Raw genomic sequence first — 18,309 nt, forward strand, 5'->3', positions numbered from 1 at the left:
TATCTAATTTCGGGGTTGGGGTTTAGGATGAAGGAGGAAAGCTTTGCCATTTAAGAGAGAGAAGGAAGGTACCCACATGTAATGGTATTAATTATTATTAATGATTATTGAGGAAGGTGTCCCAAAACAAAAAGTCTCGCCTCCTCAAGCTACAATCCTGGTTGTGGATTAGTGGCTAGAGAAACCAAAAATATGACAGCGTTATTTAAGAAGAAAAGGCTGGTGACTCCTGTTTTTTTTTAATGCACAGGGCTTGTTTTGCTTGCAGCACAGCCAAACAAAGTGGGGCTGGGGAGAGAGGTCGTTGCCATCGGAGGGAATGGCTACTCAAATGGCTAGTGTAAAGAGATGCTGGCCTTTGGTTAGGTTAGGAAGGGTCAGGGACGCTCGCTGTGGCATTTTTGTCCTATAAGAGGGTTAGACTGGATGCCCCCCGTGCTCCCTTGGTGTGTTTATCCAACTCTGTAGTTTTTGGGTTCAATGAATACCTATGCATTCTGGCGTGAGGGAAAATATTCTTCTGCGCTGTCTTTTGAACACCAGGAGTGAAGGAAGGAAGGGAGAGGAGGGATGGGAAGGAAAAGATGATGGTTGATCCAATGTAGGTTATTGAGAGCAAGTCTGGGAAGAGGAAGGAAGGAAGGAAGGAAGGAAGGAATAAGAGGAAATATGGTTGATCCAATGAAGTTTTCTTGAGACTACTGGGAAGGAAGGAAGGAAAAGAAAAAGAAGGGTTTAGAGCCATTGCGCTTTTCTTGAGAGCAAATTAGAGCGGTAAGTAAAGAAGGAATGAAAAGATGATGGTTGAGATCCAGTACAACGTTTCCTTGAGAGCAATCCTTTCAATAAAGAGCTCACGACGGGGGGGGGGGGGAGTTGTTTGGTCAGAGGTTGCTAGAAGTGCTTTGTAAACGCAGAGATGTTATTGCCCTGCGAGGAGTTACATTTTCCAAGGGACCAGTTTTCGTAAATCTTGGTGTCCCCCCCAAACCAAACACTGGAAAAGAAGAATCGGGAAATGAAGGGGGGGGGGAGAGGTATAGTACTGGCAAGGGTTGAGCTGGATGATGCTTGGGGATCCCTTCCCTGGTACTCTGTTGACCCAGATGATGGAGATGATGGGATAAAGGGAGCTTGGGTCCTTGGGTGATGCCCAGTGGAGTGGAGTTGCTGCTGCTGCGCTGCTTGTTTATTATTATATTAATGGTAATAATCACATTTTTAAAAAAAAATGCAATCTCTTTCTCGTGTTTTCTCCCACCATTCGGTTTGGATTGTGTGTGTGTTGTACTTTTCAAAGGGGAGAAATAAGAGGGAGAGGGAAGCCAGCCCAAATAAACATCTCCAATACCAAGGAATCGTCTTGTTGGCAGAAAAGCCTTCAAAAATAGTGTAGGGGAAGGAGAAATATTGGGCAAGGCAGTAGGGTGAATTTTGATAAGCATGGGGATGGAAGAGGAAGAGAATATCTAGGGAAATGGTTGGGGGGGGATCTAGAAATATTTAGGGAAAAGAGGGAAATATGTAGGGGAGGTTTGGAAACTCTCCAGAGGACAAGAAGAAAAATGGAAGGAAAAAAAATATCCAGGAAGGACAGAAGGAGAGAAATCAAAGGAGGAGGAAAGAAGATGGGTGGGGTGGTTTTGAAAACTCTCTCCAAAAATTACCCATCTTGTCCAGGGGAAAACACCCTGCTTTGGCCCTTTCCAGCCCCATTAAAGCACGTCCCCTAAACAATCCAAATGATGCAACTCTTGTTGCACTGAAGAGGAGGAAAGCGCATTTTCAAGGCGCACCACTGGATGGGCAAAGAGAAGGAAGGATGAGTAAATCCCAAAGAAGAAGAATGAGGATAAACCCAGTGATGAAGAAGGATGATGATGATCCTCATCCCCATCACTGGTTACTCCTGACGTCACTTGCTTCCAAAGAGGAGAGGAGAGACTAATAAATATATAAATATAATAATAATAATAAGGAAAGGGGGAGCAAATCCCACAACCATTCCCTCCAATGCAGCAAGCCCAACCGCCTCCACAGAGCTCCACCGTCGGGAAATCCCCACCTTCCCCACCTTCACTCCATCTATACCCCTTTCCTTGGTGCTCCCCCTTCCTTCTCAGCAAACTCCTCCTCTCCAAATCCTCCCCTTTTTTCCAAGGCAACTTTCTTTCCCCCTCGGAAGAGAAAGATTTTCCCCGCCCCTTGGTGGACTCTCCTAGTCTCTTCCTCCAGCTGGCTAGCCTCCTCCCAGGATCTCCCACTCCTTTCCTTCCTTCCTCCTTCCTTCCTTCCTCCTTCCTCCTCGCTTGGCTCCTTCAGAATGGGGGGCTTTGGGAGCTGGGGGGCTTGGATCAGGGCGATCTTCCTCCTCCTCTCCTCCTCCATGATGCCTGATCTCCCCATTGACGCTCATCTGGTGAAAGGGGGGGAGAGAGATGCAAGCCAAGGCATTCCATCCTTCCCCATAATAAATTATAAGTGGGATGGAGGTGGAGGAGGAGGCGGGGCAAGAAGGGGGGCATATAAGATCTGGGGAGGGAAAAGAAAAAAGGGGGGCTCTCGTCTTCTTCCCATTCGCTCCCCCACTATCCCCCCTCGTTCTCCAAATAATAATAAATCCCTGCAAAACAAACCGCTGGCAAGCAAGGATGTCTTTTTCGCAGCTTGGGTACCCTTACAGCACATCTTCTCAGGTAAGTGGAAGACATTCATCATTCTTCTTCTTTTCCGTTTTCTTCTTTTAATGGGGAGGGTTGGTTTTGGGGTGGGGTGAGGTGGAGTTGGGGGGGGTGTCAATTCAAGTGTGGAGCCTTCTTGAAAAGGAAAAAAAAACTCTTTATTTTTTGTCTGTCTTGCTGGCAGTCGGCGCGCTTTACGCACGGTTTAAAGGAGTGCGTCTTTGAGGGAATGGGTTTTTTGCGGGCTGTTTTGTGGAGCACGGCTTGTACTGTCCTTTTTAACTCAAGAGTAAGACTTCCCCCCCCTCTCCAAGTGACATTGACGCCCAGGAAGACATGCAGAAGGACTGTAAGCCTGATGTTTTGATTCACACGCCTATTCTTGGCTGCAAATTCACGTGTTGGGATTGCAAAAAAGAGATCCTGACCGTTCTCCTTTTCTGCAAATCTGCTTTTGCTTTCCAAATTAAAAATCTCTTTAGAGGGTTTCTTGCTGGGAGATTACAAGATTGGTGTAGTTAAGAGTTTTTGCTTGTGGAGGGGGGGTTTTTTGGTTTGTTTGCTTGTTTGCTTTCCTCAAATCCTGTCCTTGAACTTGAAAATCAAACTTGGTACGCATCAGCTCTTGTAGCGATCCGAAGGCATTTGCACTTGCAAAGTAGACCTATTTATAGTACCATGTGGCTGGAGACCCTACGAGGCAACACTTTACTTGGGGGTAAATCCCGCGTTTGCAATGGGGCTGAAGCGTCTGAGTAAATAGTTTCAGTCCAACATGAGATGGGCAGCTTCTGGGGGTTCTCTCGCCTTGATCCCAGTTTAACCCCACTATATCCGCTTTCAATCTCTCGTCCCGTTCTCGCCCTATATTATTGGTTCCCTTTCCTCCCCTGTGGGCAAGAGTTGGAGAGATTCCACCGAAAAGACAGTAAATGCCATCTAATTTATCTATCTTATATAGCGCGCGCAGACTGCAAAGCTACCCCTGGTTTGGCTGCTGAAACCCGGATCCATAATTTATTTTTCCGCTGGGAACCTTTCTGTGCACCTGAGTTCATGAAGCAGCCCACCTTCTCTCTTCCTTGTGGAATTACTTTCTCCTTTTGGCTCTTTTGCTTTTTGGAAAAAGGGGGGGGGGAATATTCTGCAGGGTTGATTTTGCATCTAATACCGCTCCTCCTATCCAATCGCCTTCTTCGCCCTATCCCCCACTCACCGCCCCCAACAACGCTTTTAGGGATCCCACAACTGAAAGCTAGATCCCCAAATGAATCTGTCAAACTAGACCTCCCTCCCAAGATGATCTGGTAAAACTAACAAATCCCCAAAAAGGATTCGGCAAAAGTAGACACACCACCATTCCCTCAAAAAGAGTCCCATGAATTGGGGCACCTAAATTATCGATCAGGAAGGTCTAAAAGGATCAAGCACTTAGAAATATTTGACATGCAACTGAAGAAGAATAGACCAAGCCTAGGGACCAGTTTAGGCTGCAGATTCTTGGGCACTGTTAGCCTTGCAGGGACGAACAAGTTCCTTTGCATGGGAAATATAAGCCAGTCCTCCAGGAAGAATGGAGATAGCCTGGGTGATCTATTCTAAGGCAGGCTTACTTTGGGAGTAAGTAACACCAGACACTGGGAAGCCATCTCTGAGATCCTAGTCTTCCATTTCAGGTTTCTTCAGTGAGGAGTGGATGGAGGGGAGTCCCTTCCACATAGGCAAAAGTAATAACAACAAACGTTGAGCTTTCCACACCTAAAAAGATTGGGGCCCCTGTCCCACCTGATAGTTTGTAGAAAGGGTGATGTCTTAATTTAGTTGCAAAGATGGCATTTCCGTCCTCCTTCTCTTATAACATTTCTTCTTCATCCAGAGGGATCAGGAGGGTGCGATCTGTTTTTGTGTAGTTTCTCTTGGAAGTTTTCCTTTTGTCATGCCTTGCAAAACAACAACAAACCTTTCCCCTTTCCCAGCCTTTCCCCCTTCTTTCTCGCCTTTCTTTCCTCTGACTGTTCTGTTCCATCCATTTTGCTAGAAGGGCCATTTCCTTGTCAGTAGACAATGCCAGATATAATGCCCATCTCCCATCCTTGGTCAATTGGTTTCTTCACTAAGCCTAGGAGAAAAAATGTCCTGGTCTTCCTCCCCACCTTCCTCTTTACCATATTTATCAGTGGTGTAGTGGTTTGAACTGTGCACTATGACTCTTGGCCATGAAAACTCACTGGGTGGACCTTAGATGAGTCACACTCTCTCAAGCCTCAAAGGATGGCAAACCCCTTCAAAGAAATCTTGCCAAGGAACCCCACAATAGGTTAACCTTAGGGGCACCATAATTGGAAACGACTTGAGGCAACAGCAAACAAACAATCTGCCCCCTATTTTATATGCCAGAGTGGGCAACTGAGCAAGTTCAAAGCCACTTGCATGTCTGGTAACCCTTTGGGCATAGTCAAATGACAACAACATACTCTGGATCTCAAAAATAGATTTTATTTGTATGGTAAAGAGAACATACCAGGCCAGAAAACCTACGGGGGCAAATATATGCCACCCAGAGGCTTCCAGAACAGCAATCCATCCCATTTTGGGGGGGCCAGAAAAAGGTGGGTATGGAGATTTTGAAGAGACCTCTCCAAAGCAGCCTCGGAGGCCAATTTTGTTGCCCACGTTTGCATCCACCTACTAACTTACACACTTCTTTTTCTTCCCAGATGCTGCACCTGCACTGCCAGAAATAACCCACATTTTTGACACTGTTCCTTAACTGCCATGGCACAGGCTATGGAACCTGGGAATGTTTTGCTTTGCTAGATCTTTAGCTTTCTCTGTCAAGAGCTCTGGTGCCACAATAAACTCCAAGTCCTAGGATTTCTAAAGGAAGCCCATGGCTGTTAAAGCAGTGTGAAGTGGATTATTTCCTGCAGTTGAACCCAGCCTCTCCTCACATTTCTTCTCGTCTCTCCTCTCCTTCCTTCCTTCCTTTCCTTCCTTCCTTCCTTCCTCCTTCCTTCCTTCCTCCCCAGCTCTCTCTTCTCTGTTTTTCTTCTTCCTTCCTCCACCTCCTTCCTTCTTCCTTTCTCTCTCCTCTTTCCTTCCTTAGTATTCCTTCCTTCCGTTCTTCTTTCTTTCTTTTCTTTCTTTTCCTTATTCTTCTATCTTTCTGATCTTCGTTCACTCTTTCCTTCTCTCCTTCTCCTCTTCTTTTCCTTCCTTTTCTGCTCTTTCTTCTTCCTTCTTTCCTTCCTTTCCTTTTCTTTCTTCTTCCTCCTTCCCTCCCCCCTCCCTTCTGTCCGTTTCTTTCTAACTCTCCTTCTTTCCTCTCCTTCCTTCCTCTCCCGCTCCTTCCTTCCTTCCTTCCCCTTTTCTCTCTCTCGCTCTCCTTCCTCCTTCCCTCCCTCGTCCTTCCCGCCACTTCCCTCCCTCTCGCCCTTCCGCTCCCTGCCCTCTCCCCCCCCCCCCCTTCCCTCCCCTCCCCTCTCTCCCTCCCTCACCTACCCTCCCGCATCCCTCCTTCCCTCCCTCCCTCTCTCCCGCTCTCCCCCGTCCCTCCCTCCTCTCTCCTCAAGTCCCTCCCTCCCTCTCGCTCCCTCCCTCCCGCCTCTCCTCCCTCTCCCTCCATCCCTCCCTCACCTCTCTCTCCCTCCCTCCCTCCCTTCCCTCTCTCGCCCTCACTCTCACTCCACTCTCCGCCCTCCCCTCCGTCCCGCCACGCCCTCGCTCTCCCGCCCCCTCCCTCTTCTCCCCTCTCATCCCTCCTCCACCCTCAAACCCTCGCCTCTACCCCTCCCTCCATCGAACTTCCTGCCATCCCTCCCTCTCAATCTTCTCCCCTCCACTCTTCCGTCTCGCTACCCCCCTCCCCTCTCCCGCTCTACCTCACTAACCTCTCCCTCTCCCTCTCTCCCCTCTCTCACCCTCCCTCCCCTCCCATCCTCTCCTCCCCCTCTTTCTCCTCCTTCCTTCCTTCCTCACTGCTTCCTTCCTTCCTTCCGTCCTTCCGGCCCTCCCCTCTCCGCTCACCCTCTTCCTCTTCCCTTTTCTTCCTTCTTCCTTTGTGCTAAACCCAACCCTTTCCCCTCTGCCCTTCAGGTCTTCTTCGTCTCAGCCACTCCAGCGCCACTTGTGCGACTCGCGTCCCCCGCGCTCGGCCTCCGCTCCTCCGCCTCCCTCCCTTCCTCCCTCTTCCTCGGCTCCTCTTCGCAGCCGGCCCCCCTTCTGCTGCCCTTCCCTACGAGACCGCCGCTGGGGATACGGGGGCCCTTACGCAGCTGCCGCGCCTCCGCCAGCCAAGGCTACGCCAACTACCTCCCTTACGGCGCCGCAGAGCCCTCCGCTCTCTATTACCCCCCTGGTGAGTGAATGGACCCCTGGCACAAAGCCCCTGGCAAGCCCAGGCCAGTCAGAGTGGCTCTCTCCTTGAGCATCCTGCAATGGAAGAGACCCCCAGCGGTCAATCAGTCCAACCAGGAAGGCACACAACCAACGCAGCCCCCTGCGTCACAGACCTCCAAAGAAGGTTCTTGTTATCAGGAGGTTCTTCTACCTTTAGGTGGAAACCTCCTTTCCTGTAGCTTGAATCCATTGGCTCCATGCCTTAGTCTCTGGAGCAGCAGAGCAAACAAGCTTGCTCCAACCTCACATGACTCCATCCTTTCAGATATTCAAAGGGGGGGAGGGGATATTTCATTCATTGAATCCTCGAATCCTAAAGTTAGAAGAGATCCCAAAGGTCATCCCAATCCAACCCCTGCTGCCCTGCAGAAGACCCAATCAACAGCACACCCACCTCCTACTGTGCGTTGAATCTCTTTTCCTTAGTTTGATCCATTGCTCCTGTATTCCTAGTCTCTGGAGCCACCATTTATTACTCATTAAATCATTTTCCTTCCCTCCATTTTCTTCTCCCCAGTTTCTGTAACGGCCATTGTACCATCGATAAATTACACCCCATCCGAATTCTTCCACCTTTCCTGAATACTAAGGCCAACGCTCCTATCCATGTCTGCTCAGAAGAAGTAATCCCCTACTAAACTTGCATGGGACTGAGGTCTAGCGAAGGGAGTATAAAAGATTTCAGACTCAACAATGCATGACTCAATTTAGCCTCTCCTCTCTCCCCTGTTCTGCAAGAATTTTGCCACTCATATTTTTTTTTCTTAAAAAGTAAAATAATAATGAAAAAGTAGGAGTGGGGGAGAGTCTGTTCTCTGCCAACGAAGCAGTTTATAACCTATATTTGCATGACTTCGAATGGTGGGGAAAAGAAGGAAGGAAGGCTGCATGAAAGGATGTAACATCAGGATTCAGACAGTATTGTATAGTATCTGCCTGCTTGCTGTTGTTGTGTCGCCTTACTTTAAGCAGGGATTTGAACCCTAGGTCTCCCCGTGTCCCTGGTCCAACACTCAAACCATGCTGCCTCTCTCTTCAACCCAAGCAAACATCTATGTCATATGTTTATGGTATGTGTTTTATGTGTGTGTGTGTGTTATATCATGTATTGTGTGTTATACTATGCCCGTGTGCCTGTAGTGTATATGAGTGTGTGTGTTTTATATAGATTGTGTGTACTGCATATAATGACGTGTGTGTACTATATCTATATATATCTGAGTGTGTGTGTATGAGTATGTGTTTTATAAGCTGGTGTCCTCGTGTTTGCTGCATATCATATATGAATGTGTGTGTTGTGTGTGTGTGTAATCCATTATAATATATATTATTATATATATGATTATGTGTTTTATATATGCGTGTGTGTGTGCATCCTCCATATACTATCATATGCATGACGTGTGTGTTTCTATACTAGATATGTGTGTGTTGCTATATATCTATCTATCACCCCCCTACTATACCTTATATATATCCATATATATGTCTCGAGCATGTGTCTGAACATGTGTATGTTTTCATATCATGCTAGCTGCTGTGGTATGGATAAAACTATGAGACTGTGTGTGTGTGTGTGTGTGTGTGTGTGTTGTGTGTGACAGCTAGATCGCTCGATCAGATCGATATGTGTGTCTTCCTGTTTCTAGGGTTTCTGTCGATATCGGAAGCTATGTCTGCTCTGAAGCAAATAAACTTTACTTTTTAGGAAGTGTATTTAGGTGCTCACCTTTACACCCTGCAGATGTGTAAAGTCTCATAAAAAGCAAAAATCCCAACTGACCTCCAAATGTGTGGATGTCTGTTCATCTGCTCAAGGCATAGTGTGTGTGTGTGGGGGGGGGGATCCTTTTCTCCCATAACAATCCCCAGAATCCTCCAGCCCACATTATGCTGTGATGCCAAAAAAAGAGGAACTTTTGCCCAAGTTTTCCTGAGGTCCCTGTGAATTCACCTGGAATTTACTCAGGGAGGTATGGGGCCATAAGTGGTGTTAGACTAGGAATCTGGAGATCAGGGTTTGGTGGACTTGGTCAAGTCACACTCTCTCAGCCTCAACAGGAGGTACAGTCCAAACCCCCTCTAAACATATCTTGCCAAGAAAACCCAGTGGCAGGATTGTCTTAGGGTCACCATAACAACTGGAAGGCACACAACAACAACAACAAAAATATGACTGTTCCTCCTGCCCCCAACACAAACACAGTAAACCTGCAGAAGGCACATAGCACATACACAGAGAAGTGTGCATAGGATTGTGTTTGTAGCCATAGCCCTATTTACTTATCTGGGAGTCCATTTAGTTGTTAATCCTGATTGGGGACTCCAATGTCAAAGGGGGAAAAAAAGGAGTTTGGCATAGTGCTGCATCTACGCTGCAGGATGAATGCAGTTTGACACCGCTTTAACTGCCACAGTGCAATGCTATAGAATTCTGGGATTTATCAATTTAGCCTTCTCTGCCAGAGATTATAGAGCCATGGTAGTTAATGCCATGTCAACCTGGATCAATTCTGCAGTGCAGATGCAGCCAAAGGGAGAGAAAGCAGAGTTTTGAGAAATAAAATGAATGCAGTTTAACACCTCTTGAATTGCCAGGGTGCAAGACTATGGAATTCTGGGTTTCCTTCTTTTGTGAGCTGTCCAGAGCACTCTGGGATCCCAACAAAAGTGCAAATCCCATAGGATGGAGTCCTAGCAGTTAAAGCAGTCTCAATCTGGATGAATCCTGCAGTGTGGCAGCAAGTCAGGGCTGTGTGTTGGGAGGGTAGAATGGCACTGTGGCGGGGAACAGAGGAGGCAGATGAGAGGCTTTCTCTTTGGAAATCTGGAAGGGGAAAAAGAACCAAAAAGTCTTTTGAATCTCTTTTACAGAACTCCCAGTACGAGATCAAGGAGGGCTCTTCTGCTTTGCATGCGGGGATTGCGCAGCCCACAGCAGCTGCTTACTACACCTATGAGCCCACCTTTGGGCAATACCAGTATGACAGGTAACAGCTCTTTTGAGCCTTTCCAACTTGTGGCATTTCCTCCATGTGCATGCGTAGACATGTGTCATGCTTTCACTGCATTACACTCAAAGAAGAGGAGTGGATAGGGAAGAGTCCTCCCCAGTTGAGGTCCTTTATTGCCTCTGCCTGCTGCAAAGGGGTGCAGTTTCCATTCTAGGTGCTGCATCCACATTGCAGAAATGATGCAGTTTGGTACCACTTTAATTTCCATGGCTCAATGACTTATTCCCACAGCTGCAACAGAGTGGAGTTATCATTCTAAGTGCTGGATCCACTTTGCAGAAATGATGCCATTTGGTACTGCTTTAACTGCCATGGTTCAATGAATTATTTCCACACTTGCGAAGGAGTGGAGCTGTCATTCTAGGTGTTGCATCCACACCACAGAAATGATGCAGTTTGGTACCACTTTAATTGCCATGGTTCAAGGCCTTGTTTCCACAGTTACTAAGAGTGAAACTACCATTCCAGGGCTCAATCTGCATTGCAGAAATTATGCTGCTTGGTATCGCTTTAACTTCCATGACTCAGTGGATTATTTTCACAGTTGCAAAGGAAGGCAGCTTCCATCTAGGGCTGCATCTGCATCTGCATTGCAGAAATGATGTAGTTTGGTACTGCTTTAACTGCCATGGCTCACTGGTTTATTTCCACACTTGCAAAAGAGTGGAGTTGTCATTCTAGGCACTGCATCTACACCATAGAAATAATGCCATTTGGTACCACTTTAATTGCTATGGCTCAAGGGCTTGTTTCCACAGTTGCAAAGAGTGACATGACCATTCTAGGGTTGCATCTGCACTGCAGAAATGCAGTTTATCTCTGCTTTAATGGCCATGGCTCAATGGCTTATTTCCACAGTTGCAAAGGATGGCAGCATCCAGCCTAGGGCTGCATCTGCATTGCAGAAATGATGCAAAGAAACTCAATCTCCATTTCAAAAACAATAAATGCATTTTTGGGGTGATTTTTTTGTCCCCAAACCATGCAGGAACTCCTTCCCATGCCTCCTTCCCTCACCTCCAAAAATACCCCAGAAGTAGGTTCTGTCCCCAAATACCACCATTTTTCTCTGCAGTCCTTCTCAAAATAGTGACAGAAAGTAACACACCTTCACTTCCTGCCACCATTTTGAGAGGGACTGCAGAGAAGCAGAGAAGAAGAGGTCTTTGGGCTTGCTCTGGAGAGATCTGAGAGGGGAAATCGACCATTGCCCACTCCCTAAAGTTGCCCATGTCTGATGTTGAGGATTGCAGTCTTAGCTCAGAAACGGTCTTACAAGACAGTAAACCTGACTGATCATAGTATGGCTTAACTCTGATTAAGGAAAGGACCACACTGCACTTATGGGCTTAATGCCTTTTTTGATCTGGGAGCAGCTTCCAAGTTATACAGAATTCTTGTTTATTCTAAAAACTGAAATTTAAACAGGTCTACATCTTGCCTGGCAAAGTGGGTTATTCCAATTTAGTGGTATCTCTCCACCAGGTATGGAACAGTGGATTTCAGCAGCTCAGCCAGACGCAAGAATGCCACCCGAGAGACCACCAGCACTCTGAAGACATGGCTGTATGAACACCGGAAGAACCCCTACCCAACCAAAGGGGAGAAGATCATGCTGGCCATCATCACCAAGATGACCCTCACTCAGGTTTCCACTTGGTTTGCCAATGCCCGGCGGCGACTCAAGAAGGAGAACAAGATGACCTGGTCCCCCAAAAATAAAGCAGGAGAAGAGAGGAGAGAGGATAGTAGAAGGAATGGAGAAGACTGTGGCAGTGAAACTGAAGACAAAGGTATGAGTGGGAAGTAATGAGATCAATGTTATTTTGTTTTTCCTTCCCTCAACAATGGAAAACAGTGGTCACAGGAGCCCAGCTGAATTAGCTCAAAGGTCCTCCTAGTCTTGAGTTCTGTACCCTACTTGATGGGTATCTAGATCTCTCCAGGGATCCCACAAACAAGCATGGAAAACAGCAGTACCCAATGGCATGCCATGGCTTGCATCCTGTTGGTTACTCCTATAGATATTTTTCTTTTTCTTTACACAGAAAACAGTATTTCCTGCAAAAGGAAACAGCATATCCTGTATGCAATATTTCTGATTAGAAATATGCTATCTGTGAATTTTGTGTAGAATAAATACTGAACTGCAAATAGGCTTCAAAAACTGTGCGGTTTTCGAAGACTTTATATCGCAGCAGGCAAAACTGCAGAAATTACTTCTTACAGAATTAAGGAAGAATTGCATCTCTAGTCATCACATCTTCTTCCACTGGGACAGTAAATAAAGATGGGTGTTTGTATGTGATTCTGCCCATACTCCAACCATCTTATCACAGATCAGATCTCACATGAAACCTTGTCATTTTACCCACAACAGCCAGTAACCTAAGGTAGAATACATCTTAATAAAGGTGTTCTCCTCTTTACCATTATGACTCCCACTATTTAAAAGAGGGGTGATAATGGAATCCTAACACATACAGCATATTGTGAGAGTAATGTGCATATTTAGCATATTTATCTTGCATCTCTCATCTAGCATAGAATTTAGTTGACATATCATGGATGGAAAAAAGAGAAAATCAATACATTATTACCAGTACTCCTTGTTAATAGTAGTACTTGCTACTAGTAGTACTGTTTCTATTCTGCACTAATCACATAAAACCCCAAAGATACTTGCACAAGGCCTGCTTGCAATGAACTTACCTTCCTTCTTGTTTATACTCAATCTGTCCCTTCTGGGTTTTATTCTGAAATACAGATCCTAAAAGCTGCAAAGAAGAAAAGGAGTTACGACTGAGTGATCTAGAGGATATGGAAGAAGAGGATCCAGAGATCAAGGCAGTCTCTGAGCTAAAGCATCCACAGCAAGAAGCCCTCCTCATCGGCAGCAACACCTTGGCTGAGTCTCAGAAAACCAGCTGCAACTTGACCCCATCAGGCCATTTCCATGCCTTTCCCTGTGCCAAGGTGGACTCTACGGTTACAGGGGATTTTCTTGGCCATAAGGGAGCCACCTTGGTGGGCAGCCTTGGAAGTCAAGTCCAACCTTACGAAGCTCCAGAAAAACCCAGGATCTGGTCATTAGCCCATACTGCAGGAGCCAACGTCATTGTGGGACCCACCAGCAATTCTGCCCAAAGGACAGAAAGCCCTGACTGTTTGGTGCTCAGGGGAAGGCTACCTGGGGCCGGTGGACAGTGCAGCGAGGGGAGGCCACTGGGAGGCCTTGTGAGGACTCAGCCCATCCATGACAAAGCCTTGGAAGAGTTGGCACAGCCAGCCAAGATCTTTAAGAATTCAACTTTCAACCTGCAGTCCATCTCGCTAAACTATGCTTCATACCCCATGCTGGGAGAGACCTGTCAATATGCAACCGGAGCTGAAGGTAGCTACCCTTCTGCAAATTGCCCTGTCTTTCCTTACCCAAAAGTAAAGCTGTGTTTGTTAAAAGGAAGTTCACTTGGTTTGCAAAACTCCATCACTGCCATCAACTTTCTGCCCCCAAACTTTCTCCCTTAGAAGGGAACCCAGTTAACCTCTTCTGTGAATTCTGAAACATAAATGAGGACAATATATTTCAACAGAACTTTGGCCATTAGGTGGATTCACACAACTATTTTGAGGTGGCCAAGTGACTCAGAAGTTTCCTTCAACTTCTTTATATACTAAGAGTGAATCAACTGCATTTGCAGTGGTTCACTACCAAGATGGTGGCTGGCTAACACCACCCACCCACTCACCACACACTTACACACACAACTGTTTTGAGGTGTGGATTAGTCCAAGTGATGGAAATTATAACATGTCAGAATAGTCAGGCAAGTGATCAATATCATCAGAAAGTTGATACATCAAACACAGAAACAAAAATGGAACCCTAGCGTGAAATTCTGGTGACCTGGTCACTTCACAATGGCTACATGTGAATCCACACCTTCCAGCTATCTCCATTAATCCTCTTTCATCCCATTTTCAACTACTTTTAAAATGTCCCAGTCTCTCTTTCCTCCCCTTCTTCCCCCCTTTGTCCTCAACTTCCTTCAATTGTTGCAAATTGAGTGCAAAATGTCAACATTGTTTGCACTCAGATAAACCATCAGATGGGGGAAGAGGAGAGAATAGAAGAAGGACAGACTCTTACCCATCCCAGTAGGTTCATGAAAAAGAAAACTGCTGAAGCTTCTCTTTTAGCTTGCATGTTCTTCCTCATTAATATCTTTCTTTGTCATGATCACACCTCGGTGTTGTTTGGCCAGATTTTTTCTGAGTTTCATTTGTGACATGTCAGAAAGTATGGTGAATCCATATGTTTCCCAGATAATTTTCAGGATACAGTGAACTGTGATGAGCTTGAGGTATGACAGAGCATGTAGAAGCTGTGATGATATTACAGGGGAAAGCCATTGTGAGACATTATATGTATGGGGGAAGAAGAATTAAACATGAGGCCTAACAGCACTATCTTCAGTCAGGTGTCAGCTGTCATGCATTCTGTGTTACTCACTGGTGAAGATATGTTCATATTCCCAGAGTTGTGTTCTCACTGATCCAGTCTACAGGTTTATTGTGTGTGTATTGGGGGAAAGGAGGAACAGACTTTTGTTGTTGTTGTTAGCTACTCTCGAGCTAATCTCAATCCATGGCAACCATGTGGATGGGACATCTCCAAGACTCCCTGTCCTAGGTTGCCTTTAAAACCTGAAGGGTACTTTTCAGGAAATTGTTATTATATTGCAGATATTCCAGGAAACAATCAGGGAGAGCCAGAAGTCAAGAAAGTCGGAAAATTTTATTAGCCGGCTGGCTTCAGAGAAATACCTTCCTAAAAATCTGAAGTCCAGAACAACAAATGATCTACCTCTTTTATAGATATTCAAACAAAGAACTTCCAAAATATACATTGATTGGTGCATAGAATTTAAACATGGACACATTTTGTTCACTCATTGGTTACAGAAATGTATACATTTTGAAACCCATGTGGATGCCCATCTATCCCCCTTCTCAGAACTGTTTTCACTTACTGTCCCAGCATGGCATTCCAGCATTCGTTATTTTGGATAATTGCAGACATCTAGACACCAATTTGGACCATAAACAAGCCTGAGATGTCATGAAAAAGTCATGAAAAGATGTCTCTGATCTGTTTAGTTATCTATCACAAGAATAGTCCTTTCCCCTTATTTCATATACAAACGTTCTAAATAGCATTCTAGCTATTTAACATACAGTATTGGCTATTTTTTATTTTATTAATTTTGTTAATTTTTGTTCTCCATATCCTCCTCTATTATTATTATTATTATTATTATTATTATTATTGTTGTTGTTGTTGTTGTTGTTGTTATTGTTACTGTTACTGTTATTATTATTATTTATATAGTGCTGTAGGTCTTGCTGATCAGTGTTTGGCCACCAGCATTAAACATGTGGGTAGCCAATCCAGTGCTTTATAGCTTAAACTGATGCATGTGTGATGGAACCTTTTTTCCGTCTAAGGGACTCCTCATTACTGAAATTGGGAAGTCACATGCCAGTCACGGCCAGGGCCAAAACCCAAAGTGGGTAGTCCTATAGGCCCAGAACAGATGGGCCTTTGCGGCACCCTCATCACATGCGAGGGTTGCCTGATGGGCAGAGCTCCCACATGCCCGGCAACCCTCGCACATCATGGATGTGCCACAGCTGTGGCACACCCACCAGATGGGATGCGTAATGATGACGTTGCAGCTACACCACTTCCAAATGGGGTGGCGCAGCTACGACGTCATTGTGCCATCTCTGGCGCTTTGCGGCATCGCAGCAGCACTACAAAAAGGAGTCGCTTCCAGGCACTCCTTTTTTGCTCCACAGCAGCGCCACACAATTTGGTTGCTGCAGCGCTCCTGCGGAGCAAAGACTGGCACCGGGGTGGTGCCTCTTTTTGGTGCTCTGTACCGCGCCATAGTTTCTTTTCAGTTAAATACCCACAACCAACAAAAAAATACATAGTTTTTGGGTGGGTTTTTCGGGCTATGTGGCTATGTTCTGGAAGAGTTTATTCCTGTCGTTTCGCCAGCATCTGTGGCTGGCATCTTCAGAGAATGCTGGCGAAACATCAGGAATAAACTCTTCTAGAACATGGTCACATAGTCCGAAAAACCCACAAATTACTATGGATGCTGACCATGAAAGCCTTCAACCTCAAAATATATATACAACTCACATGAATCTTTTGGTCTTAAAGCCGCCACTAGTTCCCCCAAATTCTTTGCTGTTGTGGAACGGATTCACTTGAGTGCCCCTTTGAAACCGACTTAAGCCAAACTTTTCCAATTGTGGTTTTCCTGGATTTATGAACAGGAGAAACCATATTAAATTACATCCCCCTGGGCATCATTTCCATCAGGTAGAGGTTGGTCTGGAGGTGGGCCAGCGTACTTCTTCACATGTATTTATTAAATGACAGAACTAGAACATCTGAATAGGACTAGAGATGTCAATCTTTGCTTTCTTTATTTTCTCTCTCACACACACACATGCATTAAAAAATGGATGATAGCAAAACATTTCTTTCCCCCAGGTGAGATTGGGAGATGGTAGGGTTTTTATACATTTTCTGATGTTTTCTTCATGCTTTGTTACTTTTTTTTTGAAAAAGGAAGCAGTTTAAAAGAAGGATCCTTGTGATCTTCATTTCTTCCAAATTCATTTCAGCTCCAAATTTGGTACTGGGACCCACAGAGGCTGAAATCCTATGTACAATACCTAAGTTATATCAGACAGAGGTGAACATAATTCTGAGTAATCATGTATGAGATTGTGTTAGAATTCCAGCTTTTGCAGAAATATGAGGGTCTTAGATCAAAGTAACTATTGCCCTAAGGTCAAGGCAAACTCTGAAAGAAGTTCCCTTCGTTTTCTTTAATTTTAACAAGCATTATTTATTCTATTGTCCCCTCTTTGTTAAATATTATTATGGCATTAAAATGTGTCTAGGTCTAGAGAAGGTACATTTTGTATGCAAGGGACAATGACATTTACCATTTTGCCTTGTTGTGTTAGAAGACAAGATTCCTTTTATTACCCTTTGATTTTACCGTTTGATTTTACATCTTCTTTTGATGTTGCTTTAGCACCAGGGTTGTTTTGTTCTTTTAGTTGTTATATTTATATTCTGAAAATGAAAACAGACAAACAAAAACCAGGAGAACATGCAACTGCAAGGATGCTATGTAGTGATCTTTCATTATTAAAATGCCTGGCATAGCAATATTTTCAAGCCTTCTTCTGGGGGACATTAAAAAATAAAGAGCAGTGAATAAATAAAGGTATGTAAACATCACAAAGTGCAAAGTCGTTCAAATAATGGTACTGAGTGATAGAGAAAAATCTATCTGCGGCAACGTCTGATGAAACTATCTCCAAAACAACTTACTAACAGATACATGTATGTGTGTAAGTGTGTGTGTGTAATAGAGAATGAGAATGAGAGAAGAGGAGGTTATGAATGATACGTTATGAATTATATGGCTTGAAGGTGTTGCTGATATTCTGGTTGTCAGTACTATTGACCAACTCTGTTCCTGAATGCAACCAACATATTGCAGCAACAGCTCTAATAGACAAAATAAAACTGATAACCTTCCATATATGTGTGTGTTTGTGCTTGTGTGTGTATATGTGTGTGTGAGAGAGAGTATTATATATCATTAAATGTATGTACACAGACACAGAGAATCTTGCAGGAAGGTGTATTAGAGACATTTCATCAGACATTTCTGCAGATGCTTCTCTTTGGATAGGTTTCTGCAGTCTCCATTGCAATGCACATTTACCATTGCTCTTCGTCTTTCTTTGCCTGCTGACAAAGGCCTCAAAATATTAATAGACTGAAACATGTTGGGCATTTGAATAATAAAACATCACTGACTAGGGATGGAAATAATAGTTGAAAGACTGTCAAGAAAGTCTGATGAGAAGAATCCTGGGAGGATGAGAATCTTAGAGGTTCGGGACTAATTCAGTACAAAATCCACACTTGGTTGTTGGTTGTTTGTTGTTTGAGAAAACAACTTTTTCTGTGCAGGAAGTAAAATTTCTACACAGAAGTGTTATTTCTTGCCCAAGGGGGGAAAAGTTTCCTATGCAGAAAGTGCTGTAATTGAGTACTTATCATGCACAAAATTCACATGTGGGTGAATTGCATAGGAAACAGCACTTTCTTT

At 44.8% G+C, this 18,309-nt stretch overlaps 1 protein-coding gene across 1 annotated transcript in view; it reads left to right on the forward strand.

Moving 5' to 3' along the window:
* Positions 1–2,651: 2,651 nt before the first annotated feature.
* IRX6 (iroquois homeobox 6) overlaps positions 2,652–18,309 on the forward strand; it is a 20,614-nt gene continuing 4,956 nt past the window's right edge. Inside the window, exons 1-6 of the mRNA XM_042437782.1 lie at positions 2,652–2,696; positions 6,777–7,038; positions 8,614–8,621; positions 9,954–10,069; positions 11,579–11,886; positions 12,861–13,487. Of these exons, the coding sequence (XP_042293716.1) occupies positions 2,652–2,696; positions 6,777–7,038; positions 8,614–8,621; positions 9,954–10,069; positions 11,579–11,886; positions 12,861–13,487 (1,366 nt within the window). The remainder of the gene's footprint in view (positions 2,697–6,776; positions 7,039–8,613; positions 8,622–9,953; positions 10,070–11,578; positions 11,887–12,860; positions 13,488–18,309) is intronic.

Source organism: Sceloporus undulatus, chromosome 8, assembly GCF_019175285.1.
Source record: "Sceloporus undulatus isolate JIND9_A2432 ecotype Alabama chromosome 8, SceUnd_v1.1, whole genome shotgun sequence".
Lineage (NCBI taxonomy): Eukaryota > Metazoa > Chordata > Lepidosauria > Squamata > Phrynosomatidae > Sceloporus > Sceloporus undulatus.